The sequence below is a fragment of the Xenopus laevis genome, chromosome 7S (assembly GCF_017654675.1).
Source record: "Xenopus laevis strain J_2021 chromosome 7S, Xenopus_laevis_v10.1, whole genome shotgun sequence".
Lineage (NCBI taxonomy): Eukaryota > Metazoa > Chordata > Amphibia > Anura > Pipidae > Xenopus > Xenopus laevis.
This window is the reverse complement of record NC_054384.1, coordinates 19256212-19280156: the sequence shown is the minus strand read 5'-3', so window position 1 is coordinate 19280156 and position 23945 is coordinate 19256212. Positions and strand designations below refer to the sequence as shown.

Below are 23945 nucleotides of genomic sequence, written 5' to 3'. Positions count from 1 at the left end.
ATAAAATGGAAATCAAATAAATAGCTTGTTGCTCTGGCAAATCTCTTCCAACTAATTAATGCGTCTTTTACATGAATGTATCATTTCCCAACTAATGACATATTTAGGCAAACACCCTGAATAAAAGTATATCGGCCCAATGTAATAGTGATAATAAAAAAAAAATTCAGTATTACATTTTTTTGCACGTTTAATGGAGAAGGAAAGGTAAAAAGTAAGTAAGCTTTATCAGAAAGGTCTATATAAATACACCAGTAAACCCTCTTGTGCTGCTCTGAGTCCTCTGCCAAAAGAAACCCTGCATTTCTTTCCTTCTATTGTGTAAACATGGGCTTCTGTATCAAACTTCTGTTTTCAGCATGAACTTCAAGGGCTAGGGCTTGAGCATGCTCAGTTTGCTCTTTTCTCCCTCTCCCCCTGCCTCCCCCCTCCTCCCCTCCCTGCTTTAATCTGAGCCCAGAGCTATGAAAGAGCAGGGAGAGACTCAGGCAAGTGATGACACGACAAGCTAACATGGCAGCTGCTATACTAAACAAACATAGAGAGCTTCTAGAGTTGTTTAATCAGGTGTGGTAAAGCATTCTGCGAAGAAATATAGTGTTATAGCTTGCACTATTGTGGCTAATCTATTGGCAATCAAAATGCTTTGGTAGCTTTCCTTCTCTTTTAACCCGTTGTCAGGGGGAAGTTTTGCTTTAACCATTTCTAGTAAAGGGAAAGTCTTGCCACTTATGACTTTTCCCCCAAATGGAGATGTTGTATAGATCTTCCAGATGGTTAAGATGAAGACATTTTTTTTAATCTTGCTAGATAGTTTTGATTTATTTGTAACTTAATATCACTCTTTTGTTTCCTTGGACTGCAATAGAATAGTGGCACCTACTGACTGTTCAGTACAACAGAGCCATTCACAATGATCTTTGCAACTAATGTTTCAAATCAGCTGGGGACTCTCATACATGTGGCTAATGGATTAAAATATATGGACCCTTAGCAAACAATCCGACCTTTTGTTTTTCTAATTAAGCATAGACTTATAGAAGCCTTTTACTGATTGGTTATATGTTTCTGTACTTTGTTTGTATACTGACCCACATATATTTTCCATAGAATAGAGTATAATCTCATAAAATAATGTGTTAGTCTACATAACTTTATCTTGTACCCTTGCCTAGCTTCATAAGGAGCCCTTTGGTCTTCCTCAAAATGCAAATTCCAGCATTTGCCAAGAGCAATTTGTCTCTGGTTGGGATCCCAAATTCCTGCATTATCAAGAGGTGCCTATTCTTTCCTCGGCCTTGTAGCTTTTCTTCTGATTGAAAAGTCACTTAAGGGTAAGGGCACACCTGGAGATTCTGGGATATTTAGTCATCCCGGCGACTAATTGCCTCTTCTTTGGGGCGACTAATCTCCCTGAACTGATTTCCCGTACATTGCCGCAGGCGTTTTTTCATTGAAGCTGGTGGAAGACACAGGAAGCAGTTCGAGGAGATTAGTCGCCCCAAAGAAGAGGCGATTAGTCGCTGGGACAACTTAATCTCCCCGAATCTCCAGGTGTCACTGGGGGAGATTAGTCGCCCAGCGACAAAACGCCTCTTCTTTGGGCGACTAATCTACCCTATATGCCTTCCCGCAGGCTAGAATGTAAATCGCCGGCAGGGCAGCACTCAGATCGCTTCGGCTTTCCGAAATTTCCTCGTGAGGTGATTTACATTCTAGCCTGCGGGAAGGCATATAGGGTAGATCAGTTGCCCGAAGAAGAGGTGATTTGAAGCTGTGCGACTAATCTCCCCCAGTAACAGCGTGTGCCACTGCCCTAAGAGTTTGATTATATACTACAAATATAAAACAGGACATTTGTCAATCACTTGGCTTTCAACTTGCAAGGAGGAACACTACTGAACCCAACAGTTGTGCTTTTAATGAATGTGAAACGTGCTGTGCCTCTTTGCGTTAGACTAGAGCCTGTATTAATAATTACTGCTACGAGGTCTGTGTCTTGTCTAATTTTAGTTAACAGCCTTCCTATCTGCATGCATTAAGAAGATCCTCTGTGGATATTGATCGCGTTCCCATTTGGCCATTAACCTGTGCACGTATTGATGTCCATCAAAACCTTCACTCGTTTAATGCCCAAGATATTCTGTTGCTTCTTCATATTCTCCATTTTGCCTTCTGGTGTGCAGCACCTATTGTAACCTCATAACAATTCATGGTGTATGAGTTAAAACACATAATTGGGCATTGAGGGGTAAAGGCAATGGCTCAACAAAGCTAGAATTCCGATTCAAAAATGTAAATCCGCCCCACACACTTATTTTATGACCAACCACGTGACACCCATCAAGCCTACATAAAGGTTGTCTGCACCCTTTTTTATGACTGTATCTAACAATTTAGGTGAGTTATCGAGTCTACAGTCTTAGATCTGAGCATTGGGGCTTAGCCAATGTAGCCACTTGATTTTAATCCATTTTACATGCCAAGGTCTCTTTGAGGCCCAGTAGAATCTATTTGTTTATATTAGGGGATGCACCTAATCCAGGAATTGGTTCAGGATTCGGCCAGGATTTAGCCTTTTTCAACAGGATTCGGATTCGCTGAATCCTTTTTCACGGCCAAACTGAATCCTAATTTGCATATGCAAATTAGGGGCGGGTAGGGAAATTGTGTGACTTTTCGTCACAAAACAAGGAAGTAAAAAATGGTTTCCCCTTCCCACCCCTAATTTGCATATGCAATTTCGCATTTGGTTCGGTATTCGACCAAATCTTTCGCAAAGGATTCTGGGCTTTGGCCGAATCCAAAATAGTGGATTTGGTGCATCCCTAGTTTATATTTGCAATGGAAGTGCATTATTTTTCTAGCATTTTCAGAGGCTAAAACAATTTTGTGGTGAATTATACTGTAAGGCTACATGAGGCTGAGGATCAGCTTCTGCGCCTGCGTTTTGTTAATATCCTGTTAAACACCCCATAGCAGCACATATCATATCAGCTTCATTTTTATGATTCCTTGGAAACTTCTACCTATAATACCTCTGCTTTTCCCTGTTGATTATTTCTCTTTCTTGCCTCCCTTCTAGAGTTTCTTTCCTCATTTATTGAATTGTATTCTAAATTGGAATCCTGTGCTTAGCCTCCCCCTAGGGCAATCTCTTCTAAGTTTTAGTTTAAACTTGATGTCCTTGCAGCCCACACATAGGGTTTGTGGAGCCAATTTATCTGCAGTGAAAGAATTTGATAAAAGCTACTCCCATACAGAAGAATCATGGGCTCAAACGCAGTGTTTCTTCGAATGGGAACAATATACTGTGCAAATGTTTCAATATATGGGGGAATAACTTGTGTACATATTGGGCATCATATATTGGTGCTAGGCACAAAAAATGACTGCAAAAAAAGGAGAGCTAAAGGTTAACTAAAGAAGTAGGCTAGTACATTATGTTTTGGGCTTCTGTACCAGCCCAAGGCAACCACAGAACTTTAGCAGTAAAGATCTGTGTCTCCAAAGATGCCCCAGTAGCTCCCCATCTTCTTACTGCTGATTCACTGCACATGCTCTGTGCTGCTGCCACTTACTGAGCTTAGGGGCCCACTCACATTATACAGTACACATAGAATATAAATGTCACAATATAAGGCTGATTAGTAATTAATACAGATAATTACTACATGGCAGCACAGAAAGCATGCATGTGAGTGTCACAGACACTTTCCAAGATGGTGACTCCTGTGACAAGTTTGAAGTCCTGGATCATTGCTGCTATTGACAAGCTGAAACTTTAGGCTGGTGCAATAAGTTCATTATGTAAAATATGGAATGAAATGTTATATTGTAGAGTGAATTAAATGCAGTGTAAACCATTTACTTTAGAAATAAAAACGACATCATAAAAGTCATGACTTGAGTACGAAAGTTGCCAAATCTAGTTTTTATTTGGCAGATTCAGCCTTATATCGAGACACTTTCAGACAAAAGGATGTAACAGCAGGGGCTGTTTTTAGAGAAGAGGCAGAGATTTGTGCAATGCCTTTGGCTAAATACACCTAAACATGTAACTATGCAGAGAAACAATTGGTATACTTGGAATGCAATCCATAAGACCCTGCATTTATTGCATGACCTGCTCACCACAAGGTGGGGGGAGGAAGAATAGGCGTCTCACGATCACTTTCCAACCAAGACAAAAGACTGTCACACTAGATCAGACAGCATAGAACAACATTGGGGTGATAATATCCCTGTGAATGTCATGCTACCATAAAGTACCTGGCCTATAAAAGTGCTACTGTAAAATTGTATCACTTGCAAAGCACTGGACATGGTTGGAGGAGGGGTTGCTGGAAGGGGGGTTTCTGCCCATCAAGAGAGCCAAGAAGCATGACTGCTGTGTATACCCCAATAATTGTCAATGTTTCAGCTGTTGGTAGTTGGATTTTTACTTGGAGATCATACAACCATCACCAGTTTATGTCAGGAGCATGTGTGATTTTCCACTGTTTAGTACGAGTTTTGCCAGCTGACATACATATACACTTAATTGTTAACCTTTCTGTCTCTGCGAACTGGATTGTACCTCCCTGCTCCTCGCCTAACTATAAGGGAGGGAGAAAATGACTGCAGGATTTAGTGACTGTGGTAGACTTTCAGCATTCGCACAAAGAACAGTGGGATAGACAATGTATCTCCCACTCACTCAGCATGAATAATAAATGTTTAGCCATGTGGTTAAAGTGGCAGCTACATCACGCTGCATACATAGGATAATAACAGTCCTTGGCATAATGCGTAATTACTGTCATATGTAATTATATGTATTTAGCCTGAATTTGGTGTTTTTAAAGGATAGGCCTGGTGAGCAGAGATGGCTTTACTGTTGGTACATGCAAAGGCAGCTGCTCTGGGCCCTTCACATTGATCAGTGGTTAATGCAGGAAGAGAGCTAGAAATCGCAATAAAAGAGTAATAATTTACCTCTAGGGAAGGGAGTGTGGCTGTGGGATAGCAGGTATAGTAGGGAGAGATGGTGCCTATAGTAACAGTGGATAATAGTCTCTGGGAAGGGAGTGTGACTGTGGGATAGCAGGTATAGTAGGGAGAGATGATGCCTATAGTAACAGTGGTATAATAGTCTCTGGGAAGGGAGTGTGACTGTGGGATAGCAGGTATAGTAGGGAGAGATGGTGCCTATAGTAACAGTGGAATAATAGTCTCTAAGAAAGGACTGTGGCTGTGGGATAGCAGGTATAGTAGGGAGAGATGGTGTCTATAGTAACAGTGGATAATAGTCTCTGGGAAGGGAGTGTGACTGTGGGATAGCAGGTATAGTAGGGAGAGATGGTGCCTATAGTAGCAGTGGATAATAGTCTCTGGGAAGGGAGTGTGGCTGTGGGATAGCAGGTATAGTAGGGAGAGATGGTGTCTATAGTAACAGTGGGATAATAGTCTCTGGGAAGGGACTGTGGGATAGCAGGTATAGTAGGGAGAGATGGTGTTTATAGCGATATATAACTGCATATATAGGACCTTTTATCATATTCTTTTATAGTGTCAGAGAAGATTTGCCATCGGGTGATAAAGCACCAATGTATTGAACAAAAAGAAACAACAGGTCAGACCTGAGTCTGACCTCTTGTTACTTTTTCTTTAATACAGGAGTACTTCATCCCCTGATGGCAAATCTTCTTTTCCATGTGTGATGAATCAGCCAACAATACATCGCCCTTCACTTTTAATTCATTTAAAATACTTCATGAAAAACACATTACATACGGCAATCCCTGGTAATCGTCAGGGCTTTGTATATGAGCTCTTAAGGGTCAGGGCTTTTTTGGGAGATTTGGTCACCTGGCGACTAATCGCCTCGTTTTTGCGGTGACCAATCTCTCTTTAGCGCTGGCTAAAATGGAAAAACTCCGGCGCTAATCGCACGCATCTGTTTGTTTTCCGAAGTCGCCCGAACTTTCCTCGTGAGGCAATTTTGGGAGACTTAGGAAAACGACATTATGGGGCACATTTACTTAGCTCGAGTGAAGGAATAGAATAAAAAATACTTCGAATTTCAAAGTATTTCTTTGGCTAGTTCGACCATCGAATTGGCTACTTTGACCTTCGAATCAAACGATTCGAACTAAAAATCGTTAGACTATTTGACCATCCGATAGTCGAAGTACTGTCTCTTTAAAAAAAACTTCAACCCCCTAATTTGCCACCTAAAACCTACCGAGCATCAATGCTAGCCTATGGGGAAGGCCCCCATAGGCTTTCTAGCCAATTTCTCATCGAAGGAAAATCGTTCAATCGATGGATTAAAATCCTTCGAATCGTTTGAATAGCACTAAATCGAAGGATTTAACTTCTACGGTCGAATATCGAGGTTTAATTAACCCTCGTTATTCGACCCTAAGTAAATGTGCGGGGGCACATGTGAAGGCAGTTGGGATTGTGTAATCCTCTCTTATAGGAATCTGTATTTAATGCGGCTGGAAAATGTAAGGGCATGTCCGATATCTCGGGAGATTACAAAACAATTCGCCGGTTGCTTCGGGTTGTGATAATGGAATTCTGACAGTTATTCTAGGAGAGGATCACTGATTCTTTAATTCAGGAACATTGTCTGGCGTTTGCCCCAGTCAATAGATTTTATGTGACATGTTCGGAATCGTGGTGGGAAAGTATCTAGCTCACTACTTTCACCAGAGGCTGCCACGGAGGGTAAATTGTGGCCTCAGACAAACAAGTTGTCACACTAACTAAACAAACACAGCTGAGGCAGTGTAACCTCTGAAAATATCTGTCGGATGCAGTTCATAGTGAGGCCTTGATGGAAATTGTACTTTCCTATTCAAACAGAAAGATTAATGCAGGAATCTGTTTTGTCTTCTGGCAATCATATATACAGTGCTTAGCTTTAAAGGGATTCTTTAAATCAACTGTTAATATGATGTAGCGAGCAATATTAGTTTTTGTTTTCTTTAGGGCAGAGACACACGATCAGATTCGGGGAGATAAGTCACCCAGCGACAAATCTCCTCTTCTTCGCGGCGACTAATCTACCCGAACTGCCCTCCCGCTGGCTAGAATGTAAAATGCTGGCACGATGGCACTCTGAGCGATTCGTTTTCCGAAGTCGCCCGAAGTAGCCTCACGGGGAAACTTCGGGTGACTCCGGAAACCGAAGCACTCAGAGTGCCATCGCCGGTGATTTACATTCCAGCCAGCGGGAGGGCAGTTCAGGGAGATTAGTCGCCCTGAAGAAGAGGAGACTTGTCGTCTGGCGACTAATATCCCTGAATCTGAGCGTGTGTCTCTGCACGTAAATATTTAGCTTTTTATTCAGCAGCTATCTAGTTTGCAATTTCAGCTGCTACGGTCCAAATTCCCCTAGCAACCAGGCATCAGATAGAATGAGACACTACAATAGGAATGCGAGAGGCCCTGAATAGTCATGGGCGAGTCTGATCTGTTTCAATTTGCCTAAAATTATCAAAACTGTGAAAATTCCCCAAAATGCATCAAAGTCTATTGGCATTAATGGTTTTTGTTTTTTCGCGATGCGGCGCGTCAAATTTTTTTTCACCATATAAGTCTATGGGTGTCATGTTTGCGGCAAAACTCTGATCATCACTAGCCCTAAATACAAAGATGAGTAATAAAAATTAACAATGCCAATATATTTGTAGTACAGAGCATTTGTTTTAGCTGTGGTCAGTGACCCCCATTGTAAAGCTGGAAAGAAGGCAGGGTTGATTTTTTTGCCTCTGCTCCTGCAATGTGAGTCCAGGGCACATCAGTAATGAGCCCAATTTTTGGTTTAATGATGTGAAATTTGGCTATTAAGGTTACTATGAGCAACTTTAACTTTCTCAACTTGCCTCATGGCAGCAGAGCCCCTGGAAGAAGGCGAATCATTCCAAAACTATTTTGTTTTTTTAAAAAAGGACAATTGAAAAGTTGGAAAACTACCGTATATACTCGAGTATAAGCCGAGGTACCTAATTTTACCTGGGAAAACTTATTGACTCTAGTATAAGCCTAGACACAACTACAGCCCTGTCTCCCAGCAGCGCACATTCTGCCAAAGTGACCCCAGCGATCAACCGGACTTCTTTGCAAAGTTGATGGTGACAGAGAATTGCCAAACGGATTACTGTGTGCATTGTCCCACTACTATGTGCAGAGGGTGCTGTTTGATATTGCCATCACTGTTAATCTTTCGTATAACCAACAGAGGGCGCTGTGTGATATTGCAGTCACTGTTATTCTTTCATATAACCAACAGAGGGCGCACTGTTATTCTTTCATATAACCAACAGAGGGCATTGTGGGATATTGCAGTCTCTCCCCAAGTGTACTGTTGGTAGAGGAATGATTAAAAGTGACTGTAATCTCAGCTACTGGGTCGGGTACCGCTGACCCAAGTATAAGCCGATGTAGACTTTTTCAGCACATTTTGGATGCTGAAAAACTCGGCTTATACTCGGGTATATACGGTAACTTTGAACCACCCTAGTAACTTTCTACAGCTACACAGGCATTAGTGACTAGTGAGAAGAATAACACTAGTGAATATAGGAACCCCTTTATTATTGTCTGTATTACTGTTATTTTCCCCTATTTGCTCCCTGTGATGCGCAACGCTGATAGACTCCCTGTAAACTAGAAACACAGCAGATTGTTGGGACTGTGGGGCGTTAATCTGTGGATTTCTAGCCTTTTTACTATTTACTAAAGGTGCATTGATACACTATCTGTATATTTGCATTTTGCACCAAACACTCAGTTGTGGGTAGAACAATGTGAGAATTTTGTTTGTCATTTCTGACCTGCAGTGATAATTATAAGGGGCAGATTTATCAAAAAGGTGAGTTTAGATTTGAATAAATAAAAATTCACCCACGTAGGGAGTTCTAAATGTAACCCATTGGTAAATATGCTTCTAAAAATCCCATAGCAAAGAATAGAACGTGAGTGAGATTTTATTTATTAAAATCTAAACTCGCATTTTGATAAACCTAGCCCTAAATGTCCTGTTGACCCTTTATGGTCAGCAGCAGCTTTGGAATGGGCAATGCCATTGAATAGGGAAATGGGGACTATATATATATATATATATATATATATATATATATATATATATATATATATATATATATATATATGTATATATATATATATATGTTCCTGGCAGCCATAGAGCTTCTGTGTTGGCAGCAGTTGGGGTTAATGGAGGACATCAGACAAAACAGTCTTGTAGGTGGAGGAACATACCTTGCTAGCCATTTGCTGTACTGTGCCCTCTCTGGGCTTTTATAAATAGTCCCAGGAATGCTGCTCCCTTTGCAGAGAAGCCAGCACACATTCTCTTATCCTAATATAGTTCCTGTGTGTGTGTGTGAATCTGTGCCAATATGCCTTCTCAGCAAATGCACCCCTCGTGCTCCTGCTCCACTAGCTCCAACCATTTTGCATCACTAATTTGGTGTCTCTATTGCCATCTCATGCTTCACTTACATAGAGAAATCAGATATCTATGTATTGCACACAGTGGCGTAACTAGATGTTGCTGGGCCCCACAGCAAATTAATTTTAGGGCCCCCAACATATCCAGTGTTTGTCCTGTTTTACCAATATATGTTCAAATTGCTCATCAATGAGAGCCTCATGGGGCCCCCTGTACCTCCTGGGCCCCCCTGCAGCCGCAGGGTCTGCTTCCTCTGTAGTTACGCCCCTGATTGCACAGTTTGAACTGTACCAAGCATCGACCATCACAGTTTTATTGTTTCCTAACCTAAGCTCCTTAGATGCTGCTGGACTACAATTCCCAGCATGCTTTCTTTCGATTTCTGGGTTCACTATACCCTGTTCTGCCCCGACCATGTCCTGTTAAGTCCAGACCTCTTTCTCCTGCTCTGCCCGGCCAGGAATATATGGGTGATTTGCACAACATTCTGGGATCAGGGGAATAAAATTTATTTTCACAAGGAATATGCACAGGGGTTGTCATGGGAATTTAACTTAGGAATCTCCAGGCCTATTTTGTTTTTGTTTGCTTTGCTTTCATTTTCCTTTCTTTCTGTTAAATACAGACTATTAACTTACCCCAAGCTAAATAAAAGGTTTCCTATGCTCTCATGGAATGTTCGCCTTTGAGTTAACTTTTAGTATGATGAAGAGAGTGATAGTCTAGAAACTGGAAGAACCGTATACAGTGAGTAAAATAAGTATTGAACACGTCCACGTTTTTGTCAGTAATTATATTTGGAGAGCTCTTTGCTTTTATCCATCATGAGATGCTTTTTGTGTGATACAAAAAGGAAATCATTTGTTAAAAATTTGGATTATTTGGATAAAATGGAGTCTATGGGAGACAGCCATTCTCTAATTCCGAGCTTTCTGGATATCGGGTTTCAGGATAAGGGATCCTATACCTGTACCTTAGTAATGAGAAACCTTTTTATAGGGCATCAGTTAGGACTAAACCAGCTAAGGTTTGCACAGGATTGCTTTCAGACAGATTTTAGCATTTTTCTTAGCTTTCCATACCTCCGTTTCTTCATTTGTTCAACACTTATTCCCTGTGTCATTTCACTTTACTACACATAACTTAATTTATGGGTTTATTGGTGGTGTGGATTATTTGGGTTGTTACCGACATCTGGTGTAAATTTCACGTCCCCATTAGAAATGTATTTACTGAGAAAAATGTTGACGTGTTTAATACTTATTTTCCCCCTGCTGTATGTTTTGTCGCCCGTGGCAGCACAGATTTACTGACAAGATGTACCATGTGCCATCACACTTACAGGCTGCAATGGGGGTGGGGGAAAGAGAGGTTTGTTTAAACAGAGGGCTTCTCAGTGGACTACGGGTAGATGGTCAAGCCTGACCTGGCATGGAGGATTCCTGGAAAGATGGAAGGCACCTACCCTGCTATAAAGTACTCCTGGACAGATTGGTTTGATTGCTGTGCATGAGCAGATTTAAAGGGATTGTTCCCCTTTGCATTAACTTTTAGTATGGTGTACTGTAGACTGTAGAGAGTCATATTATGAGACACTTTGCAATTGGATTTTTATTTTTTTTATTGGTATAATTATTTTTTAGGGTCCAAATGCATTGATTTGAGACTGGAATACGTTTAGGAGAGGCCTGAATAAAAAGATGAGTAAAAAAACTAAAGGTGTAGTGACAATACGTTTGGAGCCTTACAAAGCTTTTGTTTTTTAGATGGGTTTAGTGACCCTTATTTGAAAGCTCAGAAGAAATAGACAAATGATTAAAAAAAACTAAAACCCTAAACTTAAAAAACCCTACCCCCTACCCTACATAGACCCTCCTCCCCCCAGCCTAATTGTTACCCTGGGCAAATGCCCCTAATGTTTTACTTACCCCTCGGTGCAGATGCAGGCATCAGACTTCACGGGTGCCATCTTCATATCTTCGGAATGAGACCGGCATGTCGGCGCATGTGCAGTTTGCGCAATTTTCCATTTCGCGACATCTGCGCATGCGCCGAAACTAGGGTTGCCACCTGGCCGGGATTTTACCAGCCTGGCTGGTAAAAATGATGCTTGATGCCAATGTTATTAATAGGAAAAAACGGCAAGAATATAGGAAGGCCGGTATTTTTTTCCAGAAAAGGTGGCAACCGTAGCCGAAACTAATGAAAATTACTGAAGCGCCAGTCTCATTACGAAGACTACCGAAGCAGCTGAAGATAGCGCCATCTTCAGTTACGTTGGTAGTCTTCGTAATGAGACTGGCGCTTCAGTGCCTGAATCTGTACCGAGGGGTAAGTAAAACTTTAGGGGCATTTGCCCGGGGTAACTAGAGTTGCCACCTTTTCTGGAAAAAAATACCGGTCTTCCTATATATTTATTCCCTATTAATAACATTGGGATCAACTATCATTTGTACCAGCCATGCCAGTAAAATACCGGGCAGGTGGCAACCTTAAGCTAACCATAGACAAAAATATCCGATCGTACGAATCCTCGATTCGTACGATTTTCGTACCTTGTGTGTAGAGTCCCGACATTTTTCGTCCAGCTGAGATCGGTCGCTTGGTCGATTGGACAGGTTAGAAAATTTCTGTCAGCTGCCGATAATATCTCTGCTTGTATTGCCAATCGTACAATTTTCAGTGGGAGACTGTCACTAGCTTTGTCAGACATAACTATCGTACGATTGCTGTCAGAGGTAGTACATTGGCTGATATGTTCTTTTACTACTTTATTTGATCGGAATGGTACGACTTTGATCTTTATGGTTAGTGGAGGGTCGGGAGATGGGAAAGTCCGATCGTGCGTTGATCCGTATGATCGGATCTTTGCGTTTATGGCCAGCTTAGGCTGGAGGGAGGAGTGTCTATGTAGGGTTGGGGGTAGGGTTGCCACCTGACCGGTATTTTACCACCGGCCCTGCCGGTACAAATTATGGCTCATCCCAATGTTATAGGAAAAGAGATAAATATATAGGAAGGGCGATATTTTTTTCAACAAGAGGTGGCAACCCTAGTTGGGATAGGGTTTTTTTTAACTTTAGGATTGAATTCTCCTTTAAGACAAATTAAAAAGTTGCTTAGAATTGGCAATTCTATAATGTAGGAAAAGATAACTGAAAGGTGAACCATCCCTGTAAGCTGTTTATTTGGATCATTCAGAATGGGCAGCAGCTTCTCTGGCCATGTATGGGCCTTCCTTGACAGATATTTGGCTAAAAATCAGCCAGATTTCTAATGGGCAGGTCTGATGTGTGTGTGTGGCCAAGCTTTAGGATGGCTTAAATTGTAAATCTAACCCTGCTGCTGTCACCGCCAAAATTGTTTGCAGAGCTTAAGTCAAATGTGTCTGTAATTCGAACATTTCTGTTAGATGGCTGAAGAAAAAAGAAAGATACATTTATTGAGGGATCTGTGTCACTGATATAAAGGGAAAGTCAGCCCAGTAGTTGTGTATTTGTATGAGGGACTGACGAACTCGCTGCACAACACTTTCTCTTATGGGGCCACTCAAAGGACATTGGCAGGCGGTGGGCTGGCCGCGCAATGAATTCTGGGAGGCGGGGAGATTGATTACTAGGGGGGCGGGGGGAGTGAGCGATGAGTTACACGGGCAAGCAACATTTTCAAACTTAATCAGTTTAGCAGGAGAGGGAGGCAGTCGTGGCTTTGTGACTGCGGTCTGAAGAGCGGGTTTATGTGTCTGCAGAAGGTGAAGCAGTTATTAATAATCACTGCGCAGCCGAAAGGATTCCGCTCGTCGGCTCACTTGGGACACTTGCGCGCATTCAGCAGGATGGATGAGTCCATGGAAGGTAAGGGGAGCGCTGCGCTAATGAGGATGGAGAGCGCTAATATGAATGGGGCAAAGCCTGGCATTTCCCCCTTCGTATCCCTGTTCCTTTCAGACCCCGGATGTTTAGGTTGGATTCCGCCACTTTCAGACTTCTATGTAAACTTATCAGCTTGTCAGTCCGTTTCACACTACCCCTTATGTCATGTCTGTGTGGGACAAACCATCGCTCTACTTTGTCCGGACTATTTGCCCCGATTTTCCTTTTCAGTCATAGTTTTAAAATATTCAATATTCTCCATATTATGTTATGAAAGATTTGCAAAAAAAATACTGCAAATACCTGACAGGTCTGTGCATTAATAATTGGAAGAAGAAATAAGTAAATGTACACAAAACCTTTGGCTCTGCTTTGTGTCATTTATATATGACAGGGCAAATGCCTCAGCTGATTATTTTGCTTCCCTTGGCTGTGGGAAAAGAAAAAGGGGCCCATCCATTATCAGCTGGGGATGATGATGATAACTTATAAGTTTTGCACTTATCACTTCCTGCTTGCTCTCTGTAAAGGAAGTGAGGGGTGCAAGAGAATATGGCTTCCCTCAGAGTGTTGAAAAACTGTGTGCAAGATAACATATATCCTCTACAGAGATCTCAAAGCCTGACTGGAGATGCTCACTCTTGTAATGGTTGCTCACTGAATGAGTTTATATTGCATACCTTCAGCCTGTTTTATTAAAGGAGAAGGAAAGTCGTCTTGCACTTGGGGGTGCCAAATGTTAGCCACCCCAAGTGATTGTATTTACTTACCTGAAATCTCAGGCTGGTGCTCCTATCAGCAGAAAACTGCACTGGCCCGGGGTTAATCCAGTGAGCACCACAGAGAGATCTTCTTCGGGTTTCCTTGGGCAGACGCATGCGCAGTAGAACGAATTCGGCGACTTTATAGCTAAAGTTCAGCTTTTCGCTCGAGAAGAAAGAGGAAGACGGAAGAGGATCGCTCCATGGTGCTCACTGGAAGAACACCGGGCTGGTGCAGTTTTCTGCTGATAGGAGCACCAGCCCGGGGTTTCAGGTAAGTAAATACAATCACTTGGGGTGCCTAACATTTGGCACCCCCAGAAGACTCTCCTTCATACTTTGGTCATCATAAATCATAAAATGGAACAGCAATCCACAGGTTTTCTAAGGGGTCTGTTTCCTGCGGGTTTTTAGAGATAGACTGTCACCCAGTGCTGGAGCTACCACACTGCTTTCCCTGCCAAGGAATCATGACATCATTTTATTTATATATATATATATATATTCGCTCGCCGCTTATTCCCGGCCAATTCCGGGCATACGGAGGGGGGCGGGGGCACGGCTGCGCGTCCTGCGCCAGGGCCGCCCCCCTCTAGTTACGTTTCTGCCTGTAGCATCAGCTTATATTACAGACCAACCTCAATTCCCCTAAAATCAGCTTCTCAATGTGACAGGATGTAGACAAACTCCTGCAAGTAAAGTATATCCACACAGGCAATAGACAACTTGTATATAAACTATATTTGTAAGGTTATAGTGCTAAAGGTGACTTATTATTATGTTGTGATGTGAGTGACATGACACCAGTTGGTGGCTAAATGTATGACAATTGATGATGTTGATTCGGGACAGACTAACAAGACCGTCACTACTAATATCCTGTCAGATTTATTTTCATTGGCAAGGTGACTAGAGCTCTTCATTGCTGAGACAATATGGCTTGTGGTGTTTTGTCCCTAAATCAGATTGTTCTTCATTATCACAGGAAGATTCATGGTTATTATCATGGGACATCATTGTCGCTCACTAGCCAGACATGCATGTGTGATCATTAGATGTTTTTTGGTTTTGAATTTTTGAATATGTTTTTTCCAATAATTGCAATTGTGTTTTTTCCAATAATTGCAGTGACTTCCCTTATACCCACCAGTGCTGTTGGTGCAGGTAAAGTGGCTCTATAAGCACTATATCACGCAAAATAAAAATAAATAAGAATGCTGGTACATGGAAACCCCAAACCGTCAGGGTATCCATAACAACTAGGCGTAACAAGTAATGCAATAATTATCAAATCCTTCCAATGAAAGTGGCAGCACAAGTGTCTTTATTGTGAAGCATTTTCATCAGTTACTAAGGAACGTATGTCATTCTCACTCATCAGCATTGTTTGCAAGCTTGTTTCTTTTTAAATTTAAAACAATGTGCATTCCAGTTTAACATCCCCGCGCCTTTGCGACATGATAAAACATTTCCTGTTTTGTATCGGACTTGCCGTTCTTTTGTTGCGCTTTGGTTTCCTATTGGTCATTTCTGGCAAACGACTTTCCCAGCTGCATCACTGAGATTTTTTTTATTCTGCTCTTTATGAAATTTAAAAAAATCTTGGGTTTCAATATATTGTAGACTGTAGATTTTTTTGTATTATCTTTCTTTATACTATAGGTTCCCAAATCCCCTGTACTTGGTCATACCTATGGCAAGCAGTGAAACCAACAGAAATACCCAGTTCTAAGCATGAAGACAAAATTGCTTTGACAGGATAGAAAGGCTGGGCCTTTTATGCGATTGTTAGAATATACCCTCATCTCTGCCAGTAGCATTTTTTTAGTAAATTTCATTTTTACAACCCTACGAATCGGGTACATTTATACAATGTAAAACACTGTATTAAAACAACCATAAATATCTTCTATGCCCTCTCGTTTTGATATTGCTAGGGATCTACTCAGTTTCTAAGTTATTGCTCAGTGTAGAAAAGAAGGCATTTGATCGCCTGCATCCATACTATTAGTGCATGTGCACGAGATTCAAATAGAAATCCCTTAAAGGGATACTGTCATGGGAAAAAAATGTTTTTTTTTTTCTAAACGCATCAGTTAATAGTGCTACTCCAGCAGAATTCTGTAGTGAAATCCAATTTTCAAAAGTGCAAACAGATTTTTTTTATATTCAATTTTGAAATCTGACGGGGCTAGACATATTGTCAGTTTCCCAGCTGCCCCAGTCATATGACTTGTGCCTGCACTTTAGGATGGAACTACTTTCTGGCAGGCTGTTATTTCTCTTACTTAATGTAACTGAATCAGTCTCAGTGGGACTTGGCTTTTACTATTAAGTGTTGTTTTTAGATCTACCAGGGAGCTGTTATCTTGTGTTAGGGAGCTGCTATCTGGTTACCTTCCCATTGTTCTTTTGTTAGGGTGCTGGGGGGGGGGATATCACGCCAACCTGCTTTACAGCAGTAAAAGTTTCAGACCACAAGTCACATGACATGGGGGCAGCTGGGAAACTGACAATATGTCTAGCCCCATGTCAGATTTCAAAATTGAATATAAAAAAATCAGTTTGCTCTTTTGAGAAATGGATTTCAGTGCAGAATTCTGCTGGAGCAGCACTATTAACATGTTTTCCCATGACAGTATCCCTAAAGGAACTGCAACATCAAAATAGTTTTTTAAAAAAAAATTTTGTATACATTGGAAAAAAACACCAAGACAAATTAAACTTTAAAATCGCAAAGCCTTTATTAAGAAATAACTTACCGAAACTCCGCTCCACGGGGAATCAAACCAGGTTCTCTACCATGAGAACCCACATTTTACTTAAACATACTACTAAAATATAAGTTTGTGCAACTGAAGTCTTCGTTTCTTAAACATTTTAAAAAGATTGTCAATAGATACTTTTTTTCCCTTTTAATGCTGCATTTTTATTCAAGAGCTGAGAAAACCCACCATGGCTGAATAGCTTTGCCATTTTACATAAACAACCTACATAATAATTTACTTGCAGGGATTAGATTTCAGTTAAATATATCATCAATCACAGTGACGGGACACCGGACATTACTGTTATAGTTTACATAGTTCCCTCAGGGAGAGGCAACACTTCCATTTTGAGTTGTTTTCTTTTTGTTATTACCATGTTGAATATTGATAATGAATTGCTAATGTTTTAGTTATGAAAGAGAAGGAAAAGAATAAACAAGGGTCACATATTAGTATTTATTAGTCATGAGCAGTACAGGTATGGGATCTAGTTTCCAGAATGCTTTGGACCTAGGATTTTCCAGACAGGTTTTTTGTGCTTTTTTTTTATCACCATACGTCTACCAAAAAATATTGACATATTAAATAAACCAAATAGGACTGTTTTACCACCGGTATGAATTTATGCATCTTAGTTGCAAGGTACTATTTTTTACAGACAAGAAGGAAATAAGTAAAATAAATAAATGAATTAATTTCTTAAACTGTGACTGAAGGGATGGTGGCTGTGGGATAGCAGGTAAAGTAGGGAGAGATGGTGCCTATAGTAACAGTGGGATAATAGTCTCTGGGAAGGGAGTGTGACTGTGGGATAGCAGGTATAGTAGGGAGAGATGGTGCCTATAGTAACAGTGGGATAATAGTCTCTGGGAAGGGAGTGTGACTGTGGGATAGCAGGTATAGTAGGGAGAGATAGTGTCTATAGTAACAGTGGATAATAGTCTCTGGGAAGGGAGTGTGACTGTGGGATAGCAGGTATAGTAGGAAGAGATGGTGCCTATAGTAACAGTGGGGGTAATGGCCACTGTGAAAGGGTTTGTGGTATGCTGTACATTAGTCTTGCCCAATCGGTGGTCCTTTAGGGTTGTGGCACAAGGGGAGATTGGTCACCCATCGACAAATCTTCTCTACTGCGGGCAACTAATCTCCCCAAAATGCCTTCCCGTCGGCAAGAATGTGAACCGCTGGCGCAATGGCATACGTAGTGATACTTTTTCCGAAGTTGCCCAAAGTTGCCTCACTAGGAAACTTCAGGCGACTTCTGAGAACAGAAGCAATACGTATGCCATCCCGCCAGCGATTCGCATTCTTGCCGGCGGAAGGCATTTTGGGGAGATTAGTCGCCCGCAGTAGAGTAGATTTGTCGCTTGGCGACCAATCTCCCCATGTGCCACCACCCTTTAACTAGATTGTAAGCTATTTTGAGGTAGGGGCTACTAATGCTACTTGCTAGGATTTACTGCAGCATAGCAGTGTGGTGCACAGTGGCCCGTTCCATTTCATATGAAGAATTAAATCAATTGAAATGTACTTGCTAGTTCTGTCAAGCTTATTCCTGGTGAATACTTCCTATATACCTTGTGAGATCTGTGCATGTTGGCTACTCAGGTCAGGTGCTTGTGTATGGATGTGTAATATTGATTTAGACCTTAATAAACTTGCTTCTTCTAAAAAGGGCTGCTTGTGTAATGCTACTGGAAGAAGAGAATGGGTAACATCTAGACAGCCTTCATTCCCAACACAAAGTCCATCATCTATTTTGTTCTCTATTACCATGTTTTCTAAGGACACATTGGGAGACCAAGTATTTTGAGTATAACGTGTTTCCTAGTGAAAGTTAATTGTTGCTTTTATATCACAGTGGCTGGCAAGCTCATAAAGTAAAACTTAAGTGTTGCAGTGATTTACATAAAAAGCCTCCAGCTTTTCTCTTCAAAGCAAACCTACGTTATAGTTACGCTGGCACCAAATTTCTATTCATTCGGGTCTGCTTACTGCCATTCCTAGTTAAAACCTAGCGGCCAAAAACATGGTTCTCTTAAAGCGTTGGAATGCGAGCTCTCTGGGAAACTTAGGTCTCTTCTTTGGGCACAGTATCATCTTTTCAAAATGTAGAGTTGGCCCCTCAGGTTCTATTATGATTGGATTAATCCGAACCTTGTTTGTGAAAGTTCTCATTCATCCAGGTCATGGTATATCTATAGAAATAAGTCAAATCAACTAGACTTTCTGTGTTTTTCTTGAAGATGTTTCACCAGTCATCCAACTGGCTTTCTCAATTCAGAATAACTTGTACATAGGATTTTGTGCAAATTCACATAACACAACTGTTTAGAAGATATGGAAAGTTACATTTTTCCAAATGTCTGGGGACAACAACGTGCTGGCCGAATTGCTGTTCCCAGGATCTTCCAGCAGCCAATGGAGAAATGAATTGTGATACAGTATGTGCTACACTTCAGCATCCCAAGGGAACTGGTTTAACTCGGCCTACAGATAATAGTTATTTTTGGAAGGACGTTCTAATGAATATTGCTGTGTCCCAGCATAATAATCTGCACATGTTTAGGTTTTCTAAAGATTCATTCAAATGGTAGCACAAATGTCTGCTGGCAAAAGATGCAGCAGATAAAGGTTCTCAAACTATTAATGGTATTAATGGATCTTATTCGATATAATTAGTGCAGTATTAATCCACATCTAAGATTGCAAGCTCCACTGCATTGCTGTGAGTGATGTATTATTTCTTTTCAACTCTATGTAAATGTATCCGCTTAATAAATAAATAAATAGAAAAGATAATATCCAGAATGCTCAGGACCTGGGGTTTTCCGGATAATGGATCTTTCTGTAATTTGGATCTTCATACCTTAAGTCTACTAGAAACGTATGTAAACATTAGATAAACCCAACAGGCTGGTTTTGCTTCTAATAAGGATTAATTATATCTTCGTTGGGATCAAGTACAAGGGATCCCTTATCCGAAAACCCTTTTTCCAGAAAGCTCTGAATTATGGAAAGCCCATCTCCCATAGACCCCATTTATTGCAAATAATTCAAATTTTTAAAAATGATTTCTCTGTAATAATAAAACAGTACATTTTAGTTGATCCACACTAAGATATAATTAATGCTTATTGGAAGCAGAAAAAGCCTATTGGGTTTATTTAATCTTTACATGATTTTCTATTAGACCTAAGGTATGAAGATCCAAATTACGGAAAGATCAGTTATCTGGAAAACCCCAGGTCTCAAGCATTCTAGATAACCTGTCCCATATCTGTACTGTTTTTTAATGACAGAGAAAAAGGAAATAATTTTAAAAAAATTTGATTATTTGGATAAAATGGAGTCTATGGGAGACGGCCTTTCCGTAATTAAGATCTTTCTGGATAACTGATTTCCGGATAACCATCCCCATACCTGTACTAATAGTAAAATAAATACACACATATGTAACTGATAAACTTCATAAAAATACATGTAATTGTGTACTATACATATTAGCTCTGATTTATGTGTCACTGAAGATAACCATTTTAGAAATATTACCCATTTATTTAACATCAGTGACCCATAAAGTAATCACTTCATTGACAGGAGATTTCTTTATGAGAGGTTACATCTATCGCTAAGGCATGCTGTCACACACGTGCTGATCTCTCTGTATTTTTCTTCATTTCTTTTACTTTAAATCAGGGCACATTTGTGTCATGTCAGAAACATTGGGCTAGAATCAGCCTTTATTTTAATTTGGCTCCAGTGAAAAGGCTAATTTTGTGTCTCCATGTAATTATGGAATGAAGATTATTAGAGCATAAATCATATATATGAAAATGAGTGCCATTATCTCCCTCAGGGATTCTCTTTTTTTCCCATAAGACATCATTCTGGGGAGTATTTGTGACGGGAGACACCATATGGTGAATGGAAGCATTCCCACCCCCCAATATAAAGACATTTACAATAAGGCTCCAGATGGATTTGGGACATACAGTAGATATCAGTGAAAGTCTTATCTGTAATTCTCCATCTACTTTCTGTCTGATCCGAGGCCGCCTTTGTATAAATGCATTATTGCCGTCTGTTGGATATTCACGCTTACAGATAAACATTTTTTTATTTTCCTTTTATTTTCTGGATTGTGCGGATTCCTAGACTAGATTGCGATATTTTAAAAATATTTATTCTAAACTCAAAGTTTATTCCAAGATGAGCGTTTAGTGAAACACTGTTAGAGAGAATTTTGAATGCTGGCATTACAACATTAAATATGAGTATACAGTAGGCTCCAGCAAAGGCAAAAACAAATGCACATATTGTTTATTTTATGCCAGAGAATAGAGAAATGTATGGAGGGATATTGGCTTACAGTAGGGTTGCCACCTATCCGGTTTTCACCCAGACAGCCCGGTTTTTGGAAGGGCTGTCTGCTTGAAAAGTGCCTGTCCAGATTTCCAAATTAGGAAATCCGGACAGGCCATTGACGTTCAGCCAATTGCTGATCGTCATGTCATCAGCCCCGCCCCTGACGTCATCTGCCCTGCCCCCTTATGTCACTGGTCCACCCCTCTACGTCATCCACTCGTTCCCCCGAAAAAGGTGGCAACCCTAGTGCTAAGGCTTTGAAAGATGATTGTCTTGTAGCATGTGGTGACCAGGAGGTTTTTATAAATAGGTTTTACACTCATATTTTTAACAGGAAAGGTAAAGAATACGTTTCTACTTAATACATAATACTACTTTTGGGTAGTACTTGTAGCATTGATTCAGAACCAAAAATGTCCCTCTGTGCTGTTCAGAGTGGGTCACTATGATAGTGCTGAATGCAGTGAAATTTTCTCTAACAAGGTGTGCAGTTGTTTCTAAACCAATTGTGATTTGGATGATAATGCTACTGAGACATAGTTTTGGGTCTCTTGAGAAATAGTTCAGGAAACACTGCCTTAATATATGTAGACCTCTTCCGTAAAAGTGTCTGACCCACACAGTTTTTCATCTGAATGATGTGTGTGAGGTCTTGGAACCTTAAAGGGATTCTGTCATGATTTTTATGATGTCGTTTTTATTTCGAAATTACTAGGGATGCACCGAATCCAAGATTAGGTTCGTGATTCGGCCAGGATTTGGCCTTTTTCAGCAGGATTCGGCCGAATCCTTCTGCCCGGCCGAACCGAATCCAAATTTACATATGCAAATTAGGAGCGGGGAGGGAAATTGTGTGACTTTTTGTCACAAAACAAGAAAGTCAAAAATGTTTTCCCCTTCCCACCCCTAATTTACATATGCAAATTAGGGTTCAGGTTCGGTATTCGGCTGAATCCTTCGCCAAGGATGTCATGTACTTTAAGAAAGAGCCAGCACTTTAGGATGGAACTGCTTTCTGGCAGGCTGTTGTTTCTCCTATTCAATGTAACTGATTGTGTTGCAGTGGGACCTGGATTTTACTATCGAGTGCTGTTCTTATATCTACCAGGCAGCTGTTATCTTGTGTTAGGGAGCTGTTATCTGGTTACCTTCCCATTGTTATTTTGTTGGGGGGGGGCTGATATCACTCCAACTTGCAGTACAGCAGTAAAAAGTGACTGAAGTTTATCAGAGCACAAGTCACATGACTGGGGGCACCTGGGAAACTGGTATGTCTAGCCCCGTGTCAGATTTCAAAATTAAATATAAAAAAATCGGTTTGCTCTTTTGAGAAACAGATTTTAGTGCAGAATTGTGCTGGAGCACCACTATTACTGATGTGTTTTGAAAAAAATCCCATGACAATATCCGTTTAAGGCAGGGTCTGAATGCTATAAAATCTCTAAAATGCATATGCGAATATGTTGGCTCTATATTAATAATATGATGTGGCTGTAAACATTGTGATGGCTGGCATCTTAAGAAGAGCACACAGATCACAGGTAAAAGGTTTGATGAGCTTACACAATGTGCAGACAATCATATAAGTTGAAAGGTTCCGTCATTATGAATTATAAACAATAATTTTAACTCCGTTTAGTTTTACCCCTCTTTGACTCTAACATTTGTTCTGCCTTTTGCAAAACATCCAACTCTTTCTCTGTGTATCAAGTGCAGAGAAATCGACAACAGAGGTCTGAATTGCAGCTGGTTTATTTGTGATCTTTTGATGTCTGACCTTGTTAAAGTGCTTAAACTAAGCGGATAATGGCACAGTGTTACCCTTGGAACAGAAAGCAGGTGGTGGCCATTACTTTATGTAGTTAAAGGAAAACTATACCCCTAAATGCATACTTAAGCAACAGTTTATATTAAATTAAGTTTCATATTAAAGAATCATCAAACTTGAATATATATTTAAGTAAATATTGTGCTTTTACATCTCGTGCCTTGAGCCACCATTTAGTGATGGTCTGTGTGCTGCCTCAGAGATCACCTGACCAGAAATACTGCAACTCTTAACTGTAACAGGAAGTGCGGAAGCAAAAGACATAACTCTGTCTGTTAATTGGCTCATGTGACCTAACATGTATAGTTTGTCTGGTATGTTTGTGTGCACCATGAATCATACGATCCCAGGGGGTGGTCCTTATTTTTTAAAATTACAATTTTCTATTTATGATCACCCATAGGCACATACTACTAAAAAAGAACATTAATATGAAAATAGTTTATTTTCATGTAGTGGGGTTTACATATGAGCTATTTTATGCAATATCTTTTTATAGAGACCTACATTGTTTGAGGGGTATAGTTTTCCTTTAACAGGGCAGTGCTAGTTGTGGGGCAGACGGTCATTGCCAGCTATGGTTTTGATTAGTGCAAGGCAGGTACTGGTGTCTAGGGTTTCCACAAATGTGAGTTAGTCACGCAATGCAGACTTGAACTCATGGCAGCAATGGGAGAGAGTCAACAAATAGGAAAGAGGGGGGGGGAGAAGTTTCTTTTCTAAACAAAGCGAAGATCAGGCCGACCGAAAAACTAAAAAGATCCGCACAGACTTGAAAGAGTGGAAAACTCTGGGAGATGATATGAGAAAATTCAGATGTCTGAATTGAACTGGGTAGGATATTTACACAGATTGTTATGAGACGGACCATCTTGGTGATGT

At 40.6% G+C, this 23945-nt stretch overlaps 1 protein-coding gene across 5 annotated transcripts in view; it reads left to right on the top strand.

The window, feature by feature from the left end:
• The window catches only part of LOC108697425 (leucine zipper putative tumor suppressor 2 homolog), a 97879-nt gene that overhangs the window by 55371 nt on the left and 18563 nt on the right, over nt 1–23945 (top strand). Inside the window, exon 1 of one of the 5 annotated variants that reach the window (XM_018227451.2) lies at nt 13092–13320. The exons of the other annotated variants lie outside the window; for them this stretch is intronic. Within the exon in view, the coding sequence (XP_018082940.1) occupies nt 13306–13320 (15 nt within the window). The 5' untranslated portion in view covers nt 13092–13305. Of the gene's footprint in view, nt 1–13091; nt 13321–23945 lie in introns of those variants that run through there. 5 annotated transcript variants of the gene reach the window in all.